Raw genomic sequence first — 18,109 nt, 5'->3', positions numbered from 1 at the left:
GGGCCCTGACAGCCCTCCTGGGCGCTCCTCTTGGAGGCTGTGCTGGGCTGCCCCCTTTCGAGTTCCAAGGGGGGCCCTTCAAGTCTTGGGTGCAAAGGTCCAGGGTGAGTTATGCAAAATTTCTCGGTGACTCCACTCTTGAGTGTGAGAGAGATACTAGAGATTGGCCTCACCTGAGTCCTTTCTGTTCTGTGAAATTCCCTAAAGGAAAAGAAAACACATTTAGGGTGTGAATTCCTATGCCGGCTGTATGAGTAGCTATACAGAACCAGAAAATGCAACTGTCTCTTGGGTTAAAACAAAAAGTCCCAAAGTGACTGCTGTGGCCACCACCCATGCAGGCCCAGTCGCTGGGCAAAGATGGTCCCGCTACATGTATGGTTTCTACTGTGGAGAATTCTGTGGAGAAGCCTCACTTAAACTGGGACTTCGATAATGATTGTGTGGTGGGTGCACTGATGCCTGTCATGTGTGGCACTAAAGTGTTAAAAAGTTATAGTACTAGAAGACTTAGAAAAGGAGTGAATGAAAAATTATAGCCAAGTATTATTCGGAAGACATTTTAGGATATTGCCTATCTTTGGACAAAAGCAAATATTTTGATACCTTTTTTTAGTGACTAGGAAAAATTATTGGGGGGGGGTGTATTGGTTCAACCTGGCGCAAAAAAAAAAAAAAATCCCCTTTCTTTGTTTCCCCCCTTCGGCTCCTCCTGAAAGCAAATGTGTCCGAGTGATGGAGGAAGCGGGCACCCTTGCCCCTTGAGCCCAGGCTGCACCCAGGGGTGGCAGCTCCTCCTAGCCCCGTGTTCTCAGTGTGCTCTTTGTGCATGGGGTGAAAGGGACTCAGCATTCCCTTGCTGTGGCAGGCAACCCCCAGGGAACATCTGCGCCGATGGCTCTCAGATTCGAAAGAAGGCGAGCGGAGCGGATGGGCCTCACTGTGAAAATGACAGCAGAGGTCCCCACACGTGCAGACAGCCAGGCCTTGCTGCTCTGACGTGGTCACACCAGCTCTGTGGAGAAAAGGCTTCGGCCTGCCCAGTCTGTCTGCTTTCTAGATGGTCACTAGCTGCAGTCTGCAGCCCCCACCTGGGAGAGCTGCCCTTGAGTGAAGGTGGCCACTATTCCTCCTAAGTGGAATTTTCCATTTTGTTAGGGGAGAATGTTGCACTGCAAATGGGGAGCATTTGAACTCTTTCTGGTAGAAAGTAGGGTTTGGCATCTGGGCTTGGGGAGCACAGGGCGGCCCACTGGGGCCTCAGGGAGCTGGGGCTGGGCCCACCCAAACACCAAGAAGGGCTGGTCACTGCTGCTGGACACCAGGTTTCTGTACTAAAGGAAACCCCAACCCTGGCCTGCCAGCATGTCCGCTGATGCCCAGGCGCTTGACTACACAAGCAGCAGGGTTGGGGCCTCCGGAGAAGTGGCCGGCTTGGTCATCTTCTCTCGGCATGTGAGCTGGAACGGAACTGTCATTCCTACTGCTGGTGACTGCTGGTGGCCGAGGCAAAGCAGGGGCGTGGTGGCGTGACAGTGGAGTCCAAGCCATCAGACCCAGGCCAGTGACCTCCCTCTCTCCCGACCGCCTCGTGGAACCTCAGTGTCAGTGTGCCAGAGAGTACTGACCGCCCGTGGGTGGCATCAGAGTGTGAGTCAAACAAGTCTCTTATCCTGTTTGCAATTTCATTCAAACTCAGAGCAGAACGAAACCAGGGACTGCAGACTGATTTTCTTCTAAAATCGGGGAATTTGAATGCTTTCCAAGAGCAGCTTGTGCACAGAACAAGTCAATCTCCCCGTGCTTGCATCTGCTCTCCAGAAAACTCAGGGAGAGGAAGAGAAAGCTCTACAGCCATCTCTGGGGCACAGATGTCATCAAGGCCTGACCAGCTTTTGAGGGCGCCTGTCAGTGGGGACGTGGGACCAGCAGGTGGGCTGGGCCAGACCAAGGCTCGGGGAAACAGCTGAGTGTCTGGGGAGGGCAGGACCTGCCTTGTGTCCTTGAAGGTGTCTGGACTGGGAAGGAGAGTCAGCAGAAGGGTGAGTCCAGGGTGACTTGTTGGAGTGGGGTGTAGGGCTCCTTCGTGCCTGGGGTGCTGGGTGTGGGTCTGTGTGAATTCCCACATGCTGCCTGCTGAAGGCAGCCTGTCACCAGCCTCCACTCCCCCGGGCATCCGGGCTGTCAACTCCCACCCAGAACTTCAACCTCTGCTCATGTGAAATGAGGAGTTCTTCAGCTCCTTGGCTCTAGGATTCTGCTGGGTGCAGGCCACTGGCGTAGTTCAAAGGCAAAGCGAACGCAGCTGCTCCTGGGAGGCGCCCTCTGGCCGCCAGGCCCCGGCCCCAGTGCCACGCTGCACACGCCTTGCCGCACTTGTGTGCATGCGCCTGTGTTCACGCTGCTCCTGGCCTTGCGTGATTCCCGGTGTGGCTTCCATTTCCACCCAGAGCAGAGCAGGCGCAGGGGAGCGCGGATCTAGGGGAAGGACTCAGCTCACCAAAGGCAGAAACTGCGCTGTGTCCCGGGGGGAGGAAGGAGCACTGCCAGCAGGTTCAGCTCTGCTGGCACTCGGGGCTGACGGGGCTGACGGGGTTCCGTGACCAGGCCCCGGAAGCCCGCCCCTCTGCTGGAGCTCTGTGGGGCGGCAGCAGGGGATAGAGACGGCTGCACCTGGTTGGCAGCCCAGGCAGGAACCTGGGATCCCTGATGGGGCAGGTGGCAGGCACACCGCTCCGGCAGGTCCCAGCCTCTCCTGCCACCACCTGCCAGGCCCAAGCCTGGGGGCTGAGCTGGGAGGAGGTAGCACACGGCTTCTCTTTCTTTGCTTTTTATGGCCTGGAAAATGGTGGCAGATTTACCATTGTGAAGCACTAGAAGGCAAGTCAAAAAAGATGCAATTTGCCATGTTTCAGGACCTTGGAGGTCTTTGGTTCCCAGAGCCGCTGGCCATCTGGCCTGGGGCACTCACCTTCCTCCCTGTGCCCTTTGGCTTTCCACCTGCCTCCAGTTCAGAGCTGTGCACATTTACCTCCCCACCAGGCATCTCGGGAGGACATTTCTGGTCTGTGCTGTACCCGCCCTGGGGGAGGGAGAGGGTTGGCTGTGGCTTAGAACATCAGGGCACTTGAGGTTTGCCACTTGGCTCTGAGCCCCACCCAGGGGGGCTTTGTGCTGCGGATGTTGGGGTCCCCACACGGGGCCTGCTGCTTCCACCTCCAGGCACTGTGCCGGACGTGGCTGGCTGGCTGGGCAGTTCGGGCTGCTGCTTCGTGGGGACTCAGAGGCTACAGCAGAGCAACCAGGGTGGAGGACTCAGGTGTGAGGTCGCCACAGTGCAGGTCTGCAGCGGCTGCGGTGGTCTGAAAGCACGAGCACATTCTCTGCACCCGCCAGCAGCCCCTCTGCCTGTGCAGGCCTGGGGAGGCCCGCCAGCGCCGTGCCTGCCAGCGTGTGCCTCTGTGCAGGCAGGAGGAAGACTTGGCCCTGTCACGCCTCCCGCTGCACAGCAAGAGGGCTGAGTTGGCGGCCACCTCCCGAGAGGGCTTCAGCCCAGGCAAGACCGTGGCTGGCGCCGGTGCTGCTGTGCCAGCGGGCTTTGGCTCTTTGCTGCCTGAAGAACTAACTTTTTCTGCTGGTTTAGAGTGTCCAGAGCCACCTGCAGCTAGAAGCCCTAGTGCAGACACTTCACGTCCCCCTGTAAGACAGCAAGGGATGCCGCAACGAGTTTCTAAGAAGGCAAAGGGGAAAACTTTGATGGTGAAGCCCTGGGCACCCTAGGGAGTCGGGCGGCAGGGCCAGGCCTCCAGCGCTTGGCTAGGTGTTTGCCCTTTGCCTTTCTGTTTCACCCCCTCGTGAGCTGCTGGCCAGCAGGGTGGTGCTGGAGACGCGCCTGGCAGGAGGGCCCGTGCCTGAGTTCCCTTCCGAGCACCTCTGTGCTGGCTGACCTGCAGGGCTGCCACGCCTGGCCTGCAGCTGAGACCTGCTGAGACGCTGCTCCCAGCCCCTGGGCCACCAGCGCCTAGAACCATAGCGGAAACCTCGGGGTGAAGAATCAGAACTCTGCAAGGCTTAGTCATCAGGGTCCTGCGGAATTACAAGTAAACACCGGCCCATCTGGCGCACACACGCAACCTCCCTGTAGCTCCTGCGCGGTGGGGCGGGGAAGGGCAGCTGGAGGCCAGCGAGGGCCCTGCGCTGGCTCCCGCGGCGCCTCCCACTCCGGCCAGCCGGCGGCTGCTGCCTGGACTGCATGGGTGAGTCTGCGAGCCTGACAGCGCGCTGCAGGTCTAGGCCCGTCCCGCTTACCTTGGCGTGACGTTACGTGACGCGACCGGGGCAGCCGGGGAAGGAAGAGATGCAGGGCAGCAGCAGCCTGGCGTACCCACAGCTGAGCTTATTCCTTTGCAGCTTATATTTCTGGGTCAGGACCTGCCAGAGTCAGAGCAAAGTCAGCTGCTCAGCATTCAGATTCCAGGATGGTGCTGTTCCGCGAGAAAGCAAGCTCGGGCCGAGTGTGTTTTCTGTCTGGGAAATACTCAGGTGCCCCGAGCCAGGAACGGACATTGGAAGGGGCATTTCCCAGCATTCGCCACCTTGGCCGCATCACGGGCCACACACCAGTGTTCTTGAATGGTTTATTTTTTTTATATCACTTGATATTGTAGTGCAAGCAGCGGTCATGTTTTCTATGACAAAGAATCGTCATGCAGTCACTTTAGGCCTGCTAGCAACGGGTGTTTCGTCCAAATGAGGGGCCAGAGCATTTAGCTCTAGGGTTTAACACGTGGGCTGCCACTTGCCCTTCAGCAGATGGCGGGAGGCGGTTCTGGAATGTTTAGAAAATGTTTCTTCTTCTTCACTAGATAAAGAGGCACTTGCTCGCACCCTGAAACATTTGCAAAGCAGCCAGGTCCGCTCCCAGCCCCGTGCTGGTGCAGAAGCACCTGCCAGCTGGGCACACGGCCACTAGGGTGTTAAGGAAATGGGCAGGACTTGTGCTCAGCAACAGAGACCGTGCTCCCAGCAGCTAGGCACAAAGTTTGTCCTTTTCCTGGGGTGGATGTTGCTTTCACGTGGCGGTAGGCCTGTTCCTCAGCCTGGCTCAGGACAGGGGAGAGGGTGGGGCCGCTGAGTTCGTTAATGTGAGCTGGGCTTTCTCTGGTGGCCCGTCTTCCAGTCTGGTTTGGCCAGAGCAGAACTCCGTGGCCTGGGGCCGGGGGCTGGGTGCGCCTGCTGCCCAGCCCGGCCACTGGGGCAGCACGAGCTGACACGAGCCCTGCCCGGCTGGCCAGTGAGCAGGGAGCTCGTCAGGGCGGTGCAGACCCGCGGTGTACATGTCATCTCACGTTTAAATAGATTGTACATATTGAAATGTAAATGAACTGTAAAGTGGCAATCTATTTTTCTTGACAGTTTTATAGCAGTATATATTTGTTAAACGTGCTTGTGTACTCTTCATTAACCGCTTAAATATTTTGTACAGATAACTTGATTAAATATTTTATTGCTAGAACTGCCCCTCCGGGGCTCTGCTTTTCACTCGTCACCACGCTCTTCTGTGTCACTGCCCCTCCCTTTAACCCCAAAAGCGTGCGCCTGCTGTTGGGGGCAGGAAACTGCATTGGGGGGCGCTCTCTGGCCCTCGTGTTTATGCTGGAATCTCCCCCCTCAGCCTCCGCCCCTCGCAGGCCCTGAGTGGCACTGACCGGGACAGGGTGGGGCGCAGGGCTAGGGGTGCGTCTGTGTGACCCACGGCACTGTGTGGACACCAGGTGCAGCCCGACGCTGCGCGAAGCCCCGTCCGGGACGGGCAGGCAGATGATGAGGCTTGCTTCCGGGGAGAAGAGGCCAAAGGCCGCAGAAAGTGTTTTCTCTTTGGAAAAGGAGCGCTGTGCCTGGTCATGAGTGAGGACCGTCACTCCAAGCCCGAGCAGAGGCGGTTTTCTGGGTCCCTGCGCCCGGGCTGCTGCGGGGCCTCACCCTTCAGAAAGCCAGCGCAGCCTGGGAGCCACCTCCGGCCACAGCGCCGCCTCTGCACGGCCAGTTTCCTGTATTTTCGGGTAACAAAGAAAATCCTAGAACAAACTGGACGGGGACTCTGTGGGGCCCGCTCCTGGGCCACGGGCAGACCTGTGCCAGGCCGCCCCGTCATGTCCTCCAGCGCCTGCCGCCCGCCTGGCTCAGGGAGCAGGAGACTCGCCTCTGCTTGCGAAGGACCCGGAGAGGCCTCGTGCCTGAGCGGCGGGGTGGGAGGTGACAGGGACTTGCTCTCCCTGCTGGCGTCTTGCCAGGGTCACTCCTCTGGGTTGTGGACAGGCCAGTGTGACTGCCTTTGTGGTGGCCATGGGCAGTACAGGCCCACTCTGGCCCCGGGCGCTGGAGCCAGGCCTGCACAGGTGAGTTGAGGAAGGTAAGGTAGAGGAAGACAGTCTGCTTCTTCTCGGCGCTTAACTTAACCCCTACCAGGCAAGGCGTCTCAGGAGGGAACACTGCACCGCTGAGCTTGTTTGTAGGTCTGATAGGCCCTCGGCCAGAACGTGCTGTTGGTGACCCTCTGTGGTCCGTCCACTTTCAGTCTACACACGCCACGCCTGGCATTCTGCAGGAGGGTCCTGCATTCAGCAGAGGGGGCAGTGGCAGGGAGAAGGGCAGGTCAGGGTGGCATTCGAACTTTGCGATTGCTTCCCACCCCCTGAGAAGAAAGCGGAAGGCCCCGCTACGACAGCTGGTAGAGGCTTGCGGACTGTCGCGCCCCCTCCCGGCCAGCAGTGCCGGCCGCTGGTGCTGCCCACCAAGTAGGTGAGGCAGCCTGGCCAGCGGCCACCGCTGCTGCCCCTCTGTGGCCGGTGCTCGGCGTCCCTGGGAACCCGACACCCCTCTGCCCGGAAGGAACTGTGACCCGGGGAGCAGCGGGTGTGTTGCAACGTGTCACCGGCGTGCAGCCCTGACGCGAGGCTGGGGTCTCCGCCCGCGCTAATCACATGCAGGTGCGCAGCCCTCAGCGGGCGGCGGGAGGAGGCCAGATGTTGTGCAGGGCCCGCGCGGTGGATTTGCAGGGGCCGGTCGAGTCCCTCTGTGAGGGGGGCGGCCCCGCAGGTGCACCCGCACCCCTGGATGTAATGAACGCCCAGTCACAGGGTCACATTCCCTCCCAGGAAAGAGGAATTTTCCCATAGACTTACCCAGAAGGAAGCCTGTCCCAGTGTGGGAGGTCAGCGTGGGCCCCTTTGCCAGAATGTCTGAGGAATGCAATTAAAAATGAAAACGCTCTGCTCTCCCAGGACACGGTCTCCTGTATTGTTGCTGTAATTCCCACTTGGGGTGCTGCATGGGGTTTGCGTCCAGCACACAATAACCACATATTTGGGAGTTGCTAATACCCAAACTCCAGAGGTTTCTCATCAGAGAAAGAAGCAACAGTGGCAGCCGGACAGGGCGAGAATGGGCCAGGGCTGCTGCTGCTTCCTCGGGGTCCCAGGGTCAGAGAGCATGTCACGGCCGCAAACCTCACGGACCCGGGTGGCAGCCAGTCTGCTGACACATTCGCCTTGGCGGGAGAGAGCCCCGAGGTGTGACCGACACTGCGCCCGGAGAACCGTCTTTCTCGAGCTTACCTCTTGTATTTGGGGAACAAAATGGGCTGCACACTGTGGGGGCACCCTCTTAGCAATATGGATATGGAGCCTGAGACGAGGGCCTTTCTGAGCCCTGAGACTGGGAAGGAGTGTGAGCTCTCAGGGATCCCTGGGGGCAGTGGAGGGAGAGGCGGTGTCCGCTCTGGGAGGCAGGAGCGGCGGGCATGTGGGTCAGTGTGCGGGGGTGCGCAGAGGCCAGTACACCCAAAGGCAGAGCAGTTGAGCCCAAGGTGCAGAGCGCCCCTGGGGCAAGGCCCCCTCCCTCGGTCCCCCCCACCCCCGCAGGGGTCCAGGGCACAGGGCCTCAGCTCTGACTCAGCCTGCAAGCTTCCCCCTCGCAACCCACTGCTTGATGCTCTTGAAAGCCACCTCTGGTGTATCTTTTCTTTTTAGAAAGAAGAACTGGGGTGTAGACCAGAGGTGCTGGGGGTGCACTACAATACACTGCTGAGGGGAGCAGGGAGATAGTCTGCCTCTGCGGCCCCATGTGGGGGGTCAACTGAGGCTACAGAGGCTGGAGATAGCTTGATAGTGCTGAGACTTTAACCCCTGCACCACCAGGGAGACCGTTATTTCTTTCATTCTTTGAAAACCACCCAACCCAGGCCTTCCAGGCCCCTTGCTCCGCCAGGCTGACTCCAGAAGGCAGCAGGCTGTGGGAAGAGGGGGCAAAGTGCAGGCTCTGGAGCAGAGGCTGCTATTCTGGCTTTACACCCCCCCCACACCCCGTCCCCCCGGCCACAACACCCCCCCGAAACTCTCTCTTGACACAACTAAGGAACCCAAGGCCATTTCTGGAGATGCCGTCAGCCTGGGGGACACACCAGACCCACGCTTTACGTGGCGTCCTGCTTGGCCCACAGGACGCCGTAACTCCCTTTCCACGGGGTGCAGGCAGCAGGCTCTGCCCTTTGGAAACTTCACAAAGCTTTTCTGCTCTTGGCATTCCTGCAGGCGACGGCGCTGCATGGATACATTTGATCACAGAGCACATACCGTCACCCACTTCTCAAACGCCACTCTCCAGGGGAAGCATCTTCTTCCTCCTGCGAGGGCGGGCCAGGGACCAAGGTGCCGTCTCACACTGTGGAGTGATGCTTTGCTTCCTGCTTCGCTTCTAAATTGACTGTAAGCTCCACAAGGTGACATTTTCCAGAGTTTGGGTTGTGTGTGTGTGTGTGTGAGTGTGTGTCTGTGTGTCCCGCGCGGCCTGAGGCTGGACAGTGAAGCCTGGTGAGCTGGCCTCCCTCCTTCTCCCCACATGCACCACAATAGCCAGACTGCAAGAATCAGGCTCCGGGCTGGGAGCAACGAGGCACTGCTGTGCTCATGGGTGCCCCAGCGCACCTGAGAGAACAGAAATGAAACGACACCGTGTCTGCTGCACTCTGCTGCCTTCTGAGGAGCAGCTGCTGGGGGCTGAGGTGGGCAGATGACCCTTCCGATCCCACCAAAAACAAACACAAACGCCAAACCTCCAGCACTGAAGCAAGTACTTTCACAGGTGGGAGGGGGTGTGGGGAGGGAGGAGAGAGTAGGGTGAGGGGGTTCTCAGAGCGCTTAAGCCTTTGCAGCGCCCCACAGCTGACACATGACAGGTCTGAGATTTACTCCCTTGGATTGAAACTCCAAGAAATCCACTTCCTGGAAAATAGCAAGGCGAGACAGGTACAGAGGAGAGCATGATCTTGTTTTTAATAATTATTTTAACAAACTTCAAAATCATCTCCAAATTACAAAAAAGTTACAGTCCAGTACAAAGGACAGATTTTCCTGTGAACCACTTGGCAGTAAAATGACATGACACCTCTGCCCCCTGACGTGTTAATGTGTCCGTGGTGCAAGGAGGGACATTCTCACCTCTGCACGCAGCAGTCAGAAAGCAAACACCCCTCCCTACTCCCTGTCAGACCCCATTCAAATTGCCCACACTGTCCCACCAATGTTCGAGAAAAGCCGGACAGCCGTGGGACCCAGACCGGGCGTTGCGTAACGGTCACGCCTCCTGGGACCCTTCCTCAGGCACCTGCGCTCAATGTTAAAATAGCGCGGGTGAGCGAGAGGGGAGAAGGGCATGGAGAGAGGCCCCGTCACTGTGGACGCTGGGCCCCAGGGTCAGGCTGTGTCTGCAGGCCTCTGCGCTTCAGCTTTCCACTCAGGGCCAAATCACCCCGTGCCAAGTCAGTCTGCGCCAAGGACGATCCATGTGCCCGACTAGCGAATGGGGCAGTGTGCTTCTGGAAAATGAGCTTTACCCCTGTTAATCAATTTGAGTTTTGTTTTTTATTATGATGATGTTTAACAGTGAATATTATTAAAGCGAATCTTTACTGAGAAGGCACTCTTGGTCAGGTACTCCACGCTTGGTTTGACTCCGTCAGTCCGTTTAATTCTTCCAGCGACAGGGGGTCTGCTTTATCGCTGGTCCTACCTTACCACGGAGGCATGGAGAGGGGGCCCCGAAAAATCGCAGATGGTGAAGTTCCGGTACTCAGCAAACTGCGTCACCTCATCATGCACGTGGAATACGTGGTCTTTTAATTTCTAATGAAATGAATGAAGCTCAAGTTCTGAAATGGGATTCTTTCTTCCCCAGGAACACTGAGCCAGTGGCTTTTCGATTTAGGAAGGAGACAGACTTGCACCTGAGTGAACTCAGAGTTGCTCAGAGAGGCCTCTTCCCACCACCGCCGAGATCAGGAGGGCCGAGGTCCGAAGTGCCACTACAACATTTATTTTTAAATTTAGTTTTAAATTTATTTGGGCTTAGGTGATAAGCAGGAAAGGAGGGACAGCATCTTAAACATCGCTTTACTTTTCATCATTTGCTAGGCCCGAAAAACCAACACAGACACAATGTCACAACTGCAGACTTGAAAAATGGAAAATGGAAAAGTACACCGGGGTGGGGGGGTTCTTGACCCCAGGAGGTGCGACTGCGCCATGCTGCCGCTGGCCTCCCCTAGCCGCTCCGGGGCAGCTTCAGAGCCACAGGCCCTGGCTCCGAGACAGCTCTGGCACTGGCCAAGGTCTGTGCGCCACGAGCTGAGCTGGGCCTGCAGCCTCCCCGGACTCCCCCGGGGGCTGACGCATCTCCAAGCTGAATCTTTCCTCAGGGGCTTGGGTTTTGAAAGGAAGCACAGGGTTCTCTGTTGTCAAGCAACCATAACACTCTGAGGGAGTTCTAGAAGAAATCAGGGTGCATCCGGGTCATAGCCAAGCGCCTCAGGAGTCCCGCAGCTGGCAGCTGGGGGACGCACAGGCAGGTGCAGGGCTGAGTCGACTGGGGACTGCAGAGTGTCACAGTGGCTCCGGGGCAGAGAGCAAGCTCTTCCTAAGGCTTTGCGCGTCCAGAGAGGACGGATACACGTGATTGAATGGCTTGTTCCGGTCATTAATAACATTGATAAAACAATTGCTTTCCAAGTAGCAAAGCTCATCAGGAGTGGAGAGTCATTTGTGATCGTTTTCTAGTCAGCAATTAAAGATGCCCTTTCAAAACTGACTAGGCGGCGTTCAGAAGAAGAGAATCACAACATCGCTAAGAACTCTGCCCTCGAAGCCCAGCACAGCACCTGGCTCATGGGTGGTGGCAATGGTGTTACACTGAAAAAAGTCACGGACAGGCCACTGCATGTGGCGGGTACAGGCTGGGGGGGGGGTGCTCTGCCTGGCCTGGGGAAGAGCCTGCGGGAGCTCACCACTCACGGGCTGCAGCTCAGTCTCGGGATGCCAGGGGAGGCAGGCTCCCACAACAACTCCTGTCTGCTTAGCTGACCCGAGTAATGTGTGGCAAGCCTTCCCGTCCCTGCAGGAAGATCACAGAGGCACACACCCCAGGGAGGCGTCTCCCAGGTGGAGGCAGGCAGGGCCTTCCCTGACGTTGTCTCAGCTGGGGCCTGGGGCAGCGGTGGCCAGATGACAGGCTGACGCGCGCAAGGTGGCGCAGCAGGGCTGCAGCGGACCCGTACCCCGACTAGTTCTGTGATCTCAGCTGAGACCTGTGCAGAGCCAGCCTGGGGTCCCCTTCGGCCTGTCCCCAAGGAGAGCTGAGCCCATTGCCGAGATCCACAGCGCATCACTTCTTGCTACTGGAACACGAGTGTGTTATTCTCATGGCTTCATGCACTTGACCAGACGCTTAAAACCCATGGATCTACCTTCCACATCTTCTAGTGGGTCTTCCTAACTCCCTCCAGGAGATTCCATTCTAGAGCGTAACTCAATGAAAATCAACTAAATTTATACTTCCTTTTGCCTGCAAGGATCTTGCCGACCAAAACGGCCAGCTGGGTCCCAGTGGGCATCTCGCACAAACAGCGGAGACTTTGTTTGGCTCACTATGTTTCCTGAGTCTTGGAAGTGTGTCTCTGAATCTGTGGAGCGCTTCTTCAGCGTGTTAACTTCAGCCTGAAGCATGGGGGCCTAGGAACCGGTAGTTTAATTTTTTTAGAGGCATGATTGACACAAGTCATTCTCTTAACTTTCAGAAGAGCTGCTGGGTTTTGAGCCAAGAGGTTCTCACTTTTCTCCTCTCAAATCACATAGCAAAGTTGAACGTTTACCTATTACGTACACTACTCACTACGAAGAGGCAGGGGCTACCTCCGTGCTGCCTGTGGCTGCTTTTATATTTTGGACAGCTCCTCCTTCAGCCAGTCACCTGTCATGTCAGCCATTTCCTGGTAACTACTGAGGATGAAAGAATGTGGTATTTTTTTCTCACAGAGGTGAATATCTCCTTCAGGAAAATCTTTCTTTATGTCTTCATAGAACCGGAGAGGACACCAACGATCTATAGTTCCATAGTAAAATGTAAGCTGAAAGACAAGACAGCCATTTTACTGCACAGCACTTTCCCGCCATCACCAGCTACCTGCAGTGCTTTGAAACCAGCCCCTGTGTGTGGCTTCCAGCTGGTCCCCAGGCTCCCGCTAGGGTGAGGCTTACGGCACCCGAGGGAAGGCAGCCCAGGCGGGCAGGGCTGAGGCACAGATCCCCCAGGACTCACTGAAAGGACTTTCGGCAAAGCTGTGCATGTTGAGGCTGGGGTGGACACTGGGCAGAGGGATGAGCAAGAGCAAACGGATACTCGGTCACTGAGTGATGAGTGACATCAGCGCATGAGCCCTGCAGCCATGTGGCAGTGGGAAGCACTGGCTGGGTGCGTGTTATTTAACCAGCTAGTCCAGGCTTCCAAAGGGAGCAGATGAATGTGAGCAGAGCCCTAAGGGGTGTTTCTAAGATCCTCACTGGACACTGACTCGCACCTGCCCACCGTTCACACACAGGCACACAAACAGCGCACACTGCACATGCGTACACGTGCAGACGTGCATGTGGAAGTAAAGGAGATGTTTGCACGCGTGTTTCTGTGTAGGCACAGCCCCGAGGAACACATGCGCATCCCATATAAACACCCATGTGTGTAGGTCTAGGCTGCTGTGTTCCTCACTGAGAAACAGCTCTGGAACGGTGTCCTAGTCTTCTGCATTTCTAAAAAAGTAAACTTTTATTCAGAAAAAACTGTGTGCCTAAAATAAGATTAAGTTGAAGATCCTGAGACATCTGCTATCACTGAGGAGTCAGGCACAGTGTGAGCCCTCAAGAAGCCTCTGCACTCCCTCACGGTGCCAATACGCATCAAGGCCACGCACGCACTCACTCGCTCATCAGCCTGTTTGTAAGTACTGAGCGTCTGCTCTGAAACAGGAGCCTGAGGAATAGCAAAACCTCGCGTGTCTGGCTGGGGGTGCCTGCAGGAGGGCAGGCGGGGTAGGGGCTCGGGCAGGGAGGAGTCCCAGAGAGCTGACCACCAGGGGTCTCGGCCGGGAGCACCCTGCGGAGCACAGCAGGCCAAGGAGCAGGAGGCCATCACGGTTGAGGAAGGCAGGCGGGGTGGCGAGACGAAGCTGGCTGGGAACAGCCTGTGGGCCGCCTGAGGCTGTCACAGGGGCTTTGGACCAACGACCTCACACAAGGAAGTCAGGTGACCACGGTGGGCAGTGCCCTGGCTACAAGGTGGGGGCGGTGCAGGGCCAGCGGTGGAGGGGGGAGACGGAAGCACGTGCAACAGGTGCGTCGGCGGCCGATGGACAGGCTGCTCTGCCGGCCGTTGCGTCCCTGAGCTGGGCGTGGGCAGGAGACAGCTCTTCCAGTGACGGTGGCTTTTTTTTCTTTTAATAATATTATGACTCTTTGTAACATTTCAGAGCAGCAACTACAGCAATCGAACTTGCAGACTTATTTCGTTTAGTCACTTAATAGAGAATTTTCTGGTTGTCACGTGAGTTTGAGTTTTGAGTGCTGTGAAGATGCTCTGGTTCATAGACTTTCCACCTAATTTAGTCCTCCTCCTTCTGTTTTTGCTCACTGCTCTTTTTCCAGACACGCCACAGCCCCTGCTTCATTTGGCCATGGCCTTAAAGAGTGCAGTTGTAGTTGCTTCCCGGGGGACAGGAGAGCCCGGCAATTGCTGGTTCTTCCCGCCTGGTGTCAGTGTTCCTGTAGCTCCACGACCTGTCCCCGCGCAACACCGCCTGGCACTCACGGGAAGATCGTTCTGCCGGGACCCTGGGCGCCGCCCTGTGTCGGGGGAGTAGGAGCTGTCTGCGGGCGCTGTCTCCCAGTGGGCTGGTGACCTACGTCTCCCACCACGCCCCTCTACTGGCGACTGTCCTGCAAACGACACGCGGGAAATCACAGCTGGACCGTCACTTGCGTGCGGTACAGTGCTTCTGCAAATAAGAAGCCTGTGGCGTCTGCCAGGGCTGCACCTGTGTCCTGGAGGTGTTGGAACTAAGAAAGCGACCCGGGAGCCCTTGGGGGCAGCGTAAGCTCTGGTGGTGAAGATGTGAAGGTCCCTCACGCAGTCGGCCCACTGCGGGAGCCCGCTGAGAGGCCTGCCCATGAAGCCAGCTTCCCGCACCTGCTGCTGCTTCCTGCTGACATTTCAGGAGCTGTTCTGAGGGGATTTAGGCAGCGGTTCCTCTTCAGTGAGGCAATTACGACGTGAAATGTGCCCAGGGAGAAGTCCACTCGCTGCGTTCAGCACTGGGGAGACACCCCCAGCATGGGGGTATCAGCCATTCGAGCAGGAATCATTAAAGGTGGGTCACAGGGGCCTGACACCCACCTTTGGGCATCAAGAGAGGGGGTGCCCGAGCAGTGACAGGGCACAGGATGCCCAGGCCTAGGGGTGAACACAGGGTGGCCCCAGGCTCAAGCTGGGGAGCAGAGAGCCACAAGACTGCCCACGGGCTCGGCGCTTGTCACTTCTCGAGCCACCTAGCAGCTGCCGTTTAAAGTTGGTTGTTCTGGTTAAATCTCTAAATTGGGGTGAGGGTGGGGTGGGGGGAGGCCTTTTTGTTCTGCACTTCTTTATAAAATTTGTTCAGGCTACACTGACAGAGGGCTGTCTGTGAAAATCTTGGCTTGCAAGTAACACGTGGTTATTCCAAATGCCTTTACATACACTGGCTCAAGATACATCCAGTTCCCTACAGATTATAAATCACAGGCAATAGATCCAAACAGATCCTGCACCTGTAACCCGAAGCAGGAAACTGGAGACGTATGGAGTGTGTGGATGCAGTGGTGGGGGTGGGGGAGGACAGGTGAAGCGGGAGGAGAGAAATAACCGCACACCGAACCACCGTGGGCTGAAGCCCATGGTGCCACTGTATCGGCACGTAAACACACACAGCGAATGACGGGACGTAAACACACGTAATGATGGGACGTAAACACACAGCGAATGAAGAAAACTGGGAAGTGTGCAAGGCACTGTGCTGTTTTACAGAAGGAAACTGAGAGAGAGATTCCTTTGCTTAAGTTCAAGCAATTAGTGAGTTGTAAAGCTGGGTAACATTCCTAACCAGTTCCTTTTACCGATACTTATAATTAGCAATGAACTGACTCATGAAATGAAAACACAAAGCCTGAAGCCTGGGAGGATTTAAAAGAAGAATGACAGCCGAGCGAGACTCAACCGCAGGGCAAATCTAGCCACGTTTATTACAGCCTTTCTCAGAGTCAGTGCCGCTCTTCTTGGGGGGCCGTGGGTTGGAGGGGCTTGGTAATGGCTGTGAAAATACTGGAATTTTTAACTAAGCTTCTCAGGCTATCAGCAGGATGTTTAAATTTAAATGTCTGTAAGAAAATGAATTATTTCCTGTAGTTTACTTCTCCTCGGCACTTGCTTCGATACGCGTGAGAGCTGATAAGAAGCACACATGCTTGGCATGGAGATTATTCTGAATTTCCAAACTGTTGTCATGTTTAGTGATCCATTTATTCCACTAAACACAACCCTTCATTTTCTTACGTCTGTATTTCGGCTATTTTGCGCTTCAGTTTCGCCCGTGTGTCTGCAGCAAGGTGGGGTACAGCTAGCACGAGGCCCGTGATCCCCGACATATCCCCTTTCGCTCTCCAGCACACCCCTCAGGGGCCACACCCGGCCAAGGGGACCCCCCTCAGTGTGCTGCCGTACCCCAGACACATCTGTCCTTTTCAGGTTTTTTTCTTTTACTCTTTGCTGCTGAGACTGGCAAGCTGACCAGACCGGGCAAAAATGCCCTTACATGTCTTTCCCATCTGGCACTGGCTAAGCGTTTGAAATTCTACAGAAAGAGCTCTGCCCGGGGATGAGGAACACGCAGGCACGTGCAAACTGGCCCTTAATCACAACAGACAGAAAGGGGTGCAGGCTCAGCACCGCAGAACCTGGAATCTGCTCTAAGGGCTCGAGCCCTGCTTTGCTGGAGTCGTGGGCTTTGATGCGCTTATTGTAAGGATGAATCAGAAACCATCCTATGACCTGCGTTTATGCACTTGACTTGGCTAGTCACTAACAATAAGCATCTCAATAATACACCGACACCTTAGAAGACTGACCACGAAAACACCAAGCAGCGTTATCTGCCGAGTTACGGGTTATGTGAATATGATGTATGTGGTTCATAATCTATATGAAAAACATAATCCCTGTTACTCAGCCATAGGAAAGAAGGAAATCCTGCTACTCCCGTAGCTTGGACTTTATGCTAAGTGAAGAAAGTCAGCAAGCGAAAGACAAATACTATCTGATCTCACTCCTTTGTGGAATCTGAAAACAGACAAGACACAACAAACCTGAACTCAAAGAAACAGAAGAGAGGTGCATTTGCGGGAGTGGGGCGTAGGGGCCAAGGCGCGGGGTGCAGGTGGGACAAAGGTGCCAATTTCCGGCTCTAGGAGACTGGCCCCAGGCGCGTGCTGCACAGCTGACACGCTGTATCGTGTACTGAGAGCTGCTAAAGCGGTGACCTTAGAGTACCCATCACAAGAACACTTGTCAGCTCTGTGAGCTGATGCGTCCCCCTGTGAGTCAGTCGCATGCACACACACGCACACACGTGCGCGCCGTCGGTGTGGGGCGCCCCTCTGCTGAGGCAGAGTGACGTGTCAGCTGTGTCTCCATCGCGCTGGAAAAGACACCCGTGGGAACAGCTTCTCCCTATTTGACAGCCCAGCAGGACTGTAGGCATTAAAGGACTTGGCCTACTAAAGTTTTTCAAAGTTTTAGAATTTTGATTAATTGATTGTTTTTCTTTTGTTAACCTCACAGCCAAAGTGATTTTAGAAGCTCCACAGACTATAACTCAACATGAAGCCAAGTCTGGTCAGCCAGCAGTATCTAAATTGAATTTTGTCCCTCAGGTGGCCTTGGGGACTATTCCACGCTATAGGGTTGCGCTGAGCGGCGTGGGAAACGGTGTTTCTGGGGAGCTCTTACATTCCGCTGCGGTGACAGAACCTGTGACGGTTAGTGAGAGGAGCCAGGCGGCGGCAAGAGCTGGGCAAGCGCCAGTCGCCTGGCTGGGCCCGGCTCTCCCACCTTGAGGGTTGTTACGTGGAGCAGCTGCCTGTGTGCTTATCTGTAGAGTGGGGAGGGAACTGCCAGAGCCGGGGTGAGGAAACAAACAGGTCAAGTATCTGACAAAGAGAAGACACTCGCCAGGGGTAGCTGCCATGATGAGGGCTGATGGGACAGTGGCGTCGGCATCTAGATGAGGCAGTGGGGGAGGCAACATCGAACTGCACCGCCGTGGAAGCTGTGCCCAGGCCAGAGGAAGAAGTCACATGACCAGAATTCTCTTTTTGTGAGAAAACACATTTTCTTCGGAAAGCTGCCTTCACCATGTCTGGCTTAGAAGATATTTAAATAGTAAACATTTCTGAAAGCCAAGCTGAGCATTTCATCGCACATATTCTGTCTTCCTCTGAAGTTACTATGCAGAGGGACATCGGCGGGCACAGGCCTCCGGTGCACAGCCGCAGGGCCCAGTTCCCGGGGCCGGCCCCCCGCCCCCCACAACAGCCCCGGCTTCCTCTGACCCCCCGCGTGGTGTTCCAGCTGAGCAGTGCTCCAAAGTGGAAGCGGCACCTGCGTCTGGGAAGCACTTCCTTCCTAGGTCGGCTGTAGGGGG

At 56.1% G+C, this 18,109-nt stretch overlaps 1 protein-coding gene across 4 annotated transcripts in view; it reads right to left on the bottom strand.

Moving 5' to 3' along the window:
• Positions 1–9,357: 9,357 nt before the first annotated feature.
• LDAH (lipid droplet associated hydrolase) overlaps positions 9,358–18,109 on the bottom strand; it is a 73,976-nt gene continuing 65,224 nt past the window's right edge. For 3 of the 4 annotated variants that reach the window (XM_004686411.2, XM_012727668.1, XM_012727669.1), the window contains exon 7: positions 9,358–12,457. In XM_004686411.2, the coding sequence (XP_004686468.1) occupies positions 12,266–12,457 (192 nt within the window). In that variant the 3' untranslated portion in view covers positions 9,358–12,265. Of the gene's footprint in view, positions 12,458–14,259; positions 14,316–18,109 lie in introns of those variants that run through there. The other variant, XM_012727670.1, reaches the window with a different exon arrangement.

This window comes from Condylura cristata, unplaced genomic scaffold (genome assembly GCF_000260355.1).
Source record: "Condylura cristata isolate star-nosed mole 26May11 unplaced genomic scaffold, ConCri1.0 scaffold00020, whole genome shotgun sequence".
Classification (NCBI taxonomy): domain Eukaryota; kingdom Metazoa; phylum Chordata; class Mammalia; order Eulipotyphla; family Talpidae; genus Condylura; species Condylura cristata.
The sequence above is the reverse complement of the archived record's forward strand: the minus strand, read 5'-3'. Positions and strand labels throughout refer to the sequence as shown.